At 35.6% G+C, this 10,398-nt stretch overlaps 1 protein-coding gene across 1 annotated transcript; it reads right to left on the bottom strand.

Moving 5' to 3' along the window:
• Window positions 1–219: 219 nt before the first annotated feature.
• LOC132063289 (uncharacterized) lies at window positions 220–3,777 on the bottom strand. The gene is made up of 4 exons (XM_059455768.1): window positions 3,287–3,777; window positions 2,262–2,836; window positions 770–1,285; window positions 220–648 (listed from the first exon to the last, which is right to left on the bottom strand). The coding sequence occupies exons 1-4, from the start codon at window positions 3,537–3,539 to the stop codon at window positions 520–522; spliced, it is 1,473 nt and encodes a 490-aa protein (XP_059311751.1). The 5' UTR covers window positions 3,540–3,777; the 3' UTR covers window positions 220–519.
• Window positions 3,778–10,398: the final 6,621 nt, after the last annotated feature.

The raw sequence follows: 10,398 nt of genomic DNA, 5'->3' as shown, positions 1-10,398 counted from the left end.
AAAGAACTAACATAATCTAGAACATGTTTTTGGGTTTGTTCCTTTTCTGATGATCTTAGAAACAGCGTGCTCTGTGTAAGAATAGACATCGCAAAGAGTATGTAGAGTATGTAGATTTTACACTTAACATGTCTGTTCATCCATGTATGTAGATTTTACAGTTAACATGTCTGTTCATCCATGCTCGAAAAGAAACGACAGAACGTACGGGAATTCCAGTTCATTTCCAACGTCATAGTGCTATAATTTCATTCCACCAGAAGTCAATGCTATCAAGGCAAAGTCAACATCCAGAAAGTCCACGAAAATATAGCAAAAACAAAACAGTTACTTTTTCTTTATCCTAGTCTCTTCTGAGTCAAGGAACTAAGGTAAACAAGATTGCACCAACAGATGTAGATCTAGTATAGAAAGATGAAGCTTTGCACATCAAGATTAATGATGAAGCCTTGTCCCACTATTGGATTTTGCTTTGGCTACTTTTACAATGTTAAATGGAATGATAATTTTATGTTGGTTTTACAAGGTGAGTAAAACATCAAAGTCGCTCAGAGTCCATTCTGCCACTTCATCTTTGTCGCTAACAAAAATTTCTGTTCCCACATCCACAGATGTCCATATTCTTCTAGCAGGAGTTGTACCTGGATCCTGCAGCCAAAAAGAGCAAGGATGGAATCATACAGATGCATTAAGTGTTTGTGCATTTTTGTCTGATTCTAACATGGTTTTTGCACCATATTTATCCAAGTGAGTTAACAAGCCCACTTACTTGATAGAAGTAAAGTCTGCTAGAAAGGCCACCGACGTCAAGCTCCCATGTTCTTCCATCCCCAACCCAGCCATCTCCTTGCTTGGTTGGATAGCCATAGTCTGCCCATATTGGATGAGGCAGCAACTGAAGTAGCTCCTGTGCCTGGGGATTACTGTAAGGATCACATGTGCTATATGGCTTTTCCAAGTGCTCGGCATTCCCAGGAGCACAATAATAGTGATAAGCCGAGTAAGGGAAGTTAGAGGTGTTATTCCTGTAGATTTTAGTATTGTTTGGTGTGATGTGGAAAGGGGGGCAGTTGCCAATATTTGAGGGGCTGCACCAAGCTGGAGTTTCTGGATTGATGATCATCTCGCTGTATCGGGTAACATCAGTGAGCACATCTCCATCACACGGAGCACCATTGTTCTTCCAGCAACTGCCAATATCTATCAAGTAAAACTGACTCTTGGATCCTCCCCCTCGCTTCACATCCAAGGTCAATTTGACCTTAAAATTAGGTGACTCCGGCAGCTGAAAGAAAAATAGTTGTGCTATTATCAGGAATAGCATTGAAAGATAATGAAATTCTTCAAACAGTAGAAGAAATAAAATATCTTTTTCTTCTTTGTATTTTCATTTGTAACGTATGGTTAGAAAAGTCCTCATTATCCTGACACCAGATTTGCTCAAAAGCCGTATGTATATCATAGTATCCTCAATTCTTTGCTGATACTACCAGATAAGTTATATATATAACCGACACTCCCCCTGCCTTTTACCATCTCTCTATGGTAAATAGGGTTCCCCTGAATCATGATAAACTATTAGGACTGTCTAATGGACTCCCATAAGCCATCGTACTAATTAACTTCCAAAAGTGACAGAAAAAATGCAACCCCAGAAATGGCATTAGTTTTTAAATGATAATAGAGGTTTTAACTGATGAATACCTCTCGGATATCTGGTGAATTACCAGGGAGGTTTACAATTAAATCATTTATAGTTATGCTTCAAATTTAATGGTAGCATAAGACATGATAAATTGATCATGGTATCAAACAACCATTCAGGGCAGGCCTATTTGATCTAATGCAGATCATGTGGGTGACTTCTACTGAATCAACTTTTCAATCACTTATTTTTCCTCTTTTGCTTTATTAATTCACCTTTCATGCATGCCATCAGAGTTGACATCACACCAAATTTAGAGACGGTGAATAAAGAATCAGGATTAATTGTGCAAGTGGATTTTTATTGTCAAGGCACCAAACATCTCCCTGATGCATAAATGAAGAAACTTGCTATGCAGCCTCATGCTCAATAACAATGATGCTAGCAAAGGCAAACATAAAAGCAATAGACATTTTAAAAGACCTTTATACAATTTTCACAATCTTAGTGGTGAAGTTATCACAGGAAGTAACAGTTAGTCAGTTTTGCAATTAATTTAAATGGATAGAATAAAGAGAAACTTTGAGGGCAGAAACAGTGAGCTAACTGAGCTTACAGTTTTTAACATTCCTCTGGTGTCATAGTGGTAGCCTCCGGAGAACCCTTTGGTTGCATCGGCTCTAAGATACAACATTAGCCATGGATACAATTTGGAGGTTCTGAGTTTGTGCTTAAATACCCAACCCCCTATGCCAACTTTCTTTTCCCAAAGCACCTCAAAGAAGGAACTACTGCTGCTATCAGCTGTAGAACCCAAATCATAGGTACCATTAAATCCTCCCTTCATAATATCATCATCAAATAAAGAAGTGGGTTGGTGAAAGAGGATAGGTTGATTCATACATCCCTTCCCGAAACAAGGAAATCTTCCAGGCTTAAAAGGGGGTACTTTTTTCCCATTCTCTGGGCAAAGACCAGATTTTGTGTCATAGTTGCCGTTCTTCAACATTATCATCCAAAATTGCCAAGGCCTTGGGGTGTCATCAACTTCACACAATGAACCCAGATACAGTTCCTTCTCAGCAGCATACAAGTCCGGATCATTCTTAGCCTTAGCTTTCAGGGCAGGGAATGCCTTGCCAATCCCAAGCTTATTATCCGACTCGGTTACCTTGTGACTCAAAGAACTGTCTGCACATCACACAATCATTCCAAAACATAACAAAAATTGATCAGATTATAGGGCAGAATCTGCCAAAAGACAATGAGTAACCACTTGGCCTTGAGAATTATTCATTTTTTTTCCAGAATAATTTTTCACTTTATTTTAAAATCAGCATTTGGTTATAAAATTTCCAAATTTAACTTGGAGCTGGATTCCAAAGTTGAAAAAAGTGCTCCAAACCTATTTTCCAACTCCATCTTCATAAATTCCAAATAAAATGCTCTCTTCTCTCCTTTACAAAAGTATAACCAAACACAACTCCATCTTCAACTCCAATTTTAAAATTCCATATAAAGTGAAAAATATTTGATTTTTATGGCCAAACTCCTACTTATGCTCCGTATCAAGTCAAAACTAGACAAACAAATTGAAAACTAATCATAAAGAAAAAGGGGGAATGGGGGAAAAGGGTTTACCAGAAAGATCAAAGCAATCAGCAGCTCTTGGGCTACCCATTCCAGGTGCTTCTTCACCAACTTCATTACAAAAATTCCAGGCTTCTAAAGCTACTCTCATTCCATCTCTTCTCATTCCTGGATCTCCAACAGCTGATGAATGCCCACTATCATCACAAATTACAGGCACAAGCCAAATAGTCGTTAATAACAAGATAAATATTAATGGAGACAATATTTCCATGGTGGCAGCAGACTGCGCTTGCATTTGCATGCAGAAAAGCAAGGAAGTATATAGCAGAGACTTAAGGATCTTCTCCACTAGCCACTTACTAAAAATGTGCTTATGTAGTATCGTACTTTGTTTATAGAGAAAGCAAGGAAAGAAAACGCGTATCGAGTGCTTTTTGTGTTTGGCAGCTGAAAGTGGCAGTGACCGGCGTCTACCGAAATGGCAATAGGGCCGGTGACAACTTTACTTTTGGCGCTTTTTTGGCCAAATTTACTTATTTTAGATATATGCATTTTCGTAAAAAACAAAACAAATGGATTTTTGTTAAGTGATTTATATTTTTCGTAAAAACAAAACAAAAGGATTCTTATGCAGGTAACTAAATGACCTTTTTTCGTTCCTATTTTTACTGCGCTCTATTTTACGCCAGCTGGACTCGTTTTGCCGTGTATCACTATCTTAAATTTTTTTTTATGTTGAAATTAAGAGCTAAGGTTCAAATATATTCTTTTACTTTAGTTTATTGGTTAATTTTGCCCTTCATTAGCTAAAATGGTCAAATATATCCTTTCGTTAGCCAAAGTACTCAAATATACCCTTGAATGGATGAAAAATATCAAAATTACCCATTTAACCAAAATTACTCATGTCCCTTCACTTAAACCCGACCCACGAAATTATTTCCTCCCCTCCCCCAACACCCCCCTTTACACCCTAATATACCCCTCTATGCAACCTAAACTATTATTCTACAGAAAATTGAACTACTATCATATGGGTATTGTAAATAATTGGAAATTGTTGTAAGAGCTGTACATATTGCCTGCTTGCTCTGCCAGAGACTTCAAGAAAATTTGCTATCTGAAAGCTCTAAACATGTTCATCCTAAGGAAGATGATTCCACTGTCACAATTGCAGGTAAAGTTCAGTCCTTTTATCTTTTGTTATTATGTTTTTTTCATTTGTGGGGATCTTTCTTGATTGGGTTTTAGAGTTTAAAATTGGGGAAATGGTAAAGATTGTGTCTTTTTTGAGTAATCATTTTGGATACTGTTGATTTGGATTCTTGATACATGGTGGAAAATGAATTTTAAGTATGATAATAGTTCAATTTCGAAGGGGGTAATAGTTTAATTTTGAGTAGGATAATAGTTTAGGTCACGTAGAAGGGTATATTAGGGTGGAGTGGGGGCGGGGAGGGGGGGTAAATAATTTGGCGGGTCGGGTCGATTCTAAGTGATGGGGCATGGATAATTTCAGTTAAATACGTAATTTTGGCTGATTTGAGATTTTCCATCCATTCAGGAATATGTTTGTATACTTTGACTAACGGACGGGTATATGTTACTACTTTAATTAACGGAAGGTAAAATATGCCAATAAACTAAAGTAGAGAGATATATTTGACCCTTTTCCCTTTTTTCTTTCTAAGATGGGAAAGGGCCTTCCAAAAGTGGAATAATAAGAACAGTTTAGGTTATAAATATAGTCAACGTAAAAAAATATTAGCTCATTATCTTTTATCTATTGTAGCTTATAGCGGATATCTATCTTATTACAATCCAACATACAAAATTACATTCGCATAGTCATATATTTATATTACACCCGCATAGCCATTTTTTCAGGTATACAACATTATACAACTTTATACACCTAGAGTAGACAATGTATCAATCTTATACAAAGATGTGTATACAATAGTATACAATAGTATACAACTTTATACACTTACTGTAGACAATGTATTAATCTTGTATAAAAGTTTATAATAGTGTATAAGAGATGTTTATACAAACTTATACAAATGTTTCGGAACTCGTCAAATCTCAGAGAGACAGAGACGAAGGGCTGTACAATGGTGGTTCGTGGTAGAGGTGTTGGTCGGGCTCAACGGAGCTTGGCGGAGGTCCACCGGAGAAGAAGAGGGAGAGGGGAGGATGAACAGTGGTGGGTCGTTGTTTGGTGTGTGAAGCTCAGAGAACAGGGGAGAGAGAAGCAGCGTCGTCGTGTTGTTTTGACCAGCTGCGTTCCGCCGGCTTCCGACTATAGCTTGCCGGAGAAACTATGATTCAACGCCTATTAACTCCGGCGAAGTGCGCAGACAAAGGGTTGTAGGTGGAGAGGAGCTAGAGATTTCACCGTCGCATTTGGGGTTCATTTAGGCAACTTTACTCTTTTGTTTGCTAAAGGAAATCGCTGCAAGAAAGTTAAAAATTGGGCCGTTTCGGATATTTAAGAAACATGGGCTAATTCAGGCAAATATTTTCTTCACATTGTCATAAGCTTTATTTTCCCTTTTTAAAAGGCAATCCAATGTATTAAGCTCCCACTATGTAACTTTACCAGTTACTCTTATGAGGCTCCCCTTCATCTATCTTGTTTTTAAAAGTATTATAAATATCGTATTAAAGAGTATATATAGAGAATAGAATAAAAATTACTCACCTCAAATATTTATATTCATATCAAATATATTAATATATGACATTTGATTTGCATATAATCTTCTCTCATTTAATTGTAGTTAATTAATTACTATCTTTTCACTCTATCGAAGCGCTACTCTCTTCGGTCCAAAATGAGTGGATTTTTGAATGTGGCACACCCTTTAATAAGGTTAATTAATTACGTTAATGAAAAAAATAATTTATAATATTATTTTTTACTTTCACCAATTTTTTTTTTTTTAAAGTATAACTAGGTAGTGTTGGATTTGAAAAATATTAGACAGATCTCGGCGGATAACGCTGGGGAAAAAAAGTTGACAACCTCTTTGAACTTTGAAAATTTTAGTATTTTGGACCAAATAAGAGCCCGTTTGGATTGGCTTATAGTTGGGCTTTATATGTTCGTTTTCACTTTTTTTTTGAGTGTTTGGTGGTTTAATTTTAAAGTCATTTTGTCTTAAAATAAGCTCAAAAAAATAATTGGACCCATTTAACTTAGTTTATCTAAAAGAAATTATAGTTCGAAAACAAACTTATAAGTTCAAAAAAAAATAAGTTAGACTACCCCAACTTATTTTTTTTTTTTCGCAAACAACTTTAAGCCTATAAATTAATCCAAACGCCTAAAAGTGCTAGAAGTTCACGTATTTTGGACCAATGAAGCATTAAATAAGTTAATATAACTTTTATGTAAATACCTCTCCCCAAGACCCAATTTAAGTCCGCGGATTTCGGAAACCGAAACAATCTCCGTGTTCCCGCTAGCAACAAATTAGCTCCAACAACCCATGGAACTTTTACTCCATACGGACAAACAATAATGTCTCGTGAATCTTGCATACCCATTTTGTCGTGGGAACAAAGTAGATTCCTTTAGGTGCCGTTTGGCCATAAAAATATTTACTTTTTTTGAATTTTTTTTTACTTTTTTAACTTTTGGACGTTTAGTCATAAATATTCCGAATACAAAAGTTGTATTCCGAAATACAAAAAACTCAAAAGACTTATTTTTCAAAAAAAATTCACTTTTTTACAACTACACTTCACAAAAAACTACAATTTCAAAAACTATGGTCAAACACAAACACAGCTCCAACTCCAACTCCAACTTTAAAAATTCCAAAAAAAGTGAATTTATTTTTGATATTTATGACCAAACGCCTACTTAATTAGTTACTAGAAACCGACAGACTGGAGGGAAACTTTACAGATATCATCGTCAATGTGAGCTGACATAGATATCATCATCAGACAAAATGTCTTAGATATTTTTAGTGCAAAAATCATCTTAGAAATCACGATCATTAACGATAAAATCGTTAGTATATGTCCTTAAACTTTCAATTTCACAAGTGGTGATGACGCGTCACCGTCGCCACATAAGTCATCGTCGGTGCTTGTCGTGTTACTTTCACTATAGTTGTAATTTTCTTAGCTCAGAGATCTCTGCACGATAAGAGATCGAGTTAATTAATGATCAGGTATGTGGTAACAAAGTTGGTAAGAGATCTATATATAATATAAAGTTAGATATAGACAAAGTGATGTGACATCTCTTTATGACCTTCATTTTTTTTTTATTTTTTTTTTTGAATAAATAAGGAGATGTGACACCTCTTTATGATCTTCATTTCTATTTATCTTTTTTCTCATTTTTTTGGACAATTTCCCCTATTTCTCTATTTTTATGATACAAAAATAAATGCAATTACTACACAATTAAATGAATTGGCATTTCATTGTAAAAAAAAAACGTTCCATACTCAATTAAGTGGGATGGATTCATATTACACCACATTAACGATGAAGTGGGGTTAGTTAGGCACAATATGTGCACACTCTTCATCTTCCCCACCCCATTTTTCATCCCACGTTCTTCATCATAATTGCTTTGTATATTTTGGTTATATAAATATCTGTAGATAATGCATTAATTCTGAACAAAAAGTACGGGTAAGTCTTCTTATTTATATTGTCTTCCTACTTCATTTCCAGGACTTCTCATAATTGATACTATGATTTATTAATTAATAACTGACACCCATTACTATTTTGTATGTAGCTTCTGGATGATATGTTGCTTTTGGATGAAATGAGCTCAAGGTTTCAAATAAACTACAAATAAGTAGTTTATAACAGTATAAGACTCGTTTCTTTTTCTTACTATCTCTTTCACTTTGATTTGAAAAATGATAGTAAGTTTATGTTGATTCTCATGAATGAATTACCTCTGAGTCCGGAGCCAAAAGGGTATAAAAATACACGGTATAAACTAAAAGGGGGCGGCCAAAAATTTACATACCAAAAGGGGTATAACGTGGGCTGATCCACGTTATACCCCAACTTTTTTTTTTTAATTGTCAGATTGTTGAAGCCGAAAAAGAAAAGAAATTTTTTTTACGTAAAACGTGGAGGGATCCACGTTTTACAAAATATATTTGTAAAACGTGGATCCCTCCACGTTTTACAAATATATATTTGTTAAACGCGATCCCTCCCCCGACTCTCATTCGGTGTTGCCCTAAATAATATCATCTTCTCTTCCGCCTCTTCCTCCATCTTCAACTTACAGAGAATTTTGATCTCCTTCTCCTTTTCCTTCTCCTCCATTTATTTTCTTTTAAAACCTTGCGGTTACAGTCTAATTTTTGGAGTAACTTGTTCATCCTTATCTTTTGTTGCTATCTAAATTAAGATATTTTTTCTAACTCATATAATTGTATATTTCTAGTAGATGTAGAATATTTATTTGTCTTATATATCTGAATTGTTATTTTTTATTTGTGTTATTTTAATACGTATAAGATATATGTTTGTCTTATTTGTGTTATTTTAATTTGAACTTAAGATATGATTGTTAGAAGCATTATTATATAAAAGGCCTGATTTGTTTAGTAGCACTTTTGAAGAAATTTGTTGTTATGTTATTGTTATTTTTATGGATTGGTATATAAAATTTGGTTGATTTGGTGACACTCTTATCTGATAATACATGTGTTTCCTTTTCAATGGTCAACTGAATACTTGTTTTCTCCAATTAAAAATTAGTGCGCTTAGATATTTACATAAGAGCTTTAGGAAGATCTACTCCTAAGTGGCTAACATTATGAACGGTCCAACATTATTTTTGTGGATTGTTATACCTTTAATGTGATATTTATATAGTCAGAAAAGTGAAATTTAATTGATGCCTCAGTAGCACAAAATAAAGATACTTAAAATGTCATGATAATGCTTTATTATATGGGACCTAAGTCTAAGTGGGTGGATAATTATTTTGTCTATACCTTATAGGCATTAATGTGGTCCACTATCAGTGGTTTCTAAATAAGGCGAATGGAAGTCGACTTTATCTAGCCAATGCATATTTGTTCTGCTAAAATTGGAATAATAATTTTTTTTAATAGTAAATTACTCCAAATAGCTTACTCTGGACTTTAATTTTTTTTTTTTTTTTTAATCTAAGGTATGGAGCTTCCACGGGTACGCGTACATCCGGGCCGAAGTGTATGATGTGTTAACACTCCCGGAGAAGCATCGATCACGAGCCGTGTGGGATGGTGCCTTGACAGAACGCGAGGATGCCTAATTCCACACCGCGCGGATACCGAATTTTGGAAGCACGTGAAGCGTCATCCTTTGCATCCTCGCATCCTTGACTACTTTGGCCTGTGTGGATTTAGGGGAGTAGTAGAGGTAGGATGTGTATCATATGATTGGGCTCATCACGCACTTATAGAGAGATACCCCGAGATGCACACATTTCATCTACGTACGGGTGAGGCGACCATCACATTACAAGATATTAAGATCATGTTTGGCATGGTTGTTGATGGTAATCCCTTGAATGATGTTAATGCTAGATTTATAGATATTGTTGGGTGGCAACAATTAATCCATGAGCTTATTGGTTGGGCGCCCGGTCTGGATTGTTTTAATGGTGTTAGTAGGTTAGAACTAAATAAATTAATTGAATATGTTAGAGGCTTAGATGACATTACGATCGGACCCCGAATTTGTTGTGCAACAACGGTTAGGTTGTACTTGCTATGGCTTTGTGGCGGCACGATATTTCCGGATAAGTCCGGTGACTTACTTAATTTAGACTATTTGCTTGACATGCTTGACCTTAGAGCAATGAGTAGACAAGCTTGGGGAGCGGCTGCATTGTCATATTTGTATATTTGTTTATGTCGCGCTTCGTTGAGGAAAGCCAAGGATATGTGTGGATTCATTTCCTTATTGCAGGTACGTGACCTTTAAAATTATATAATTTTATTTGGTTGTCCTATTTGGTAGTTATAAGGTTTTTATGTATTTATTTTAAATTTTTAATATAGGTTTGGGCTTGGGAGCGAATTATACCGACGCAGACCACTACCCGAGGGCCGCTTGACCACACACGGCTCTTGCACGAAAGTGGACTCATCGTAAAGCTCGCGAAAATGAGG

Source organism: Lycium ferocissimum, chromosome 7, assembly GCF_029784015.1.
Source record: "Lycium ferocissimum isolate CSIRO_LF1 chromosome 7, AGI_CSIRO_Lferr_CH_V1, whole genome shotgun sequence".
NCBI lineage: Eukaryota > Viridiplantae > Streptophyta > Magnoliopsida > Solanales > Solanaceae > Lycium > Lycium ferocissimum.
This window is presented reverse-complemented; position numbering and strand designations above follow the sequence as displayed.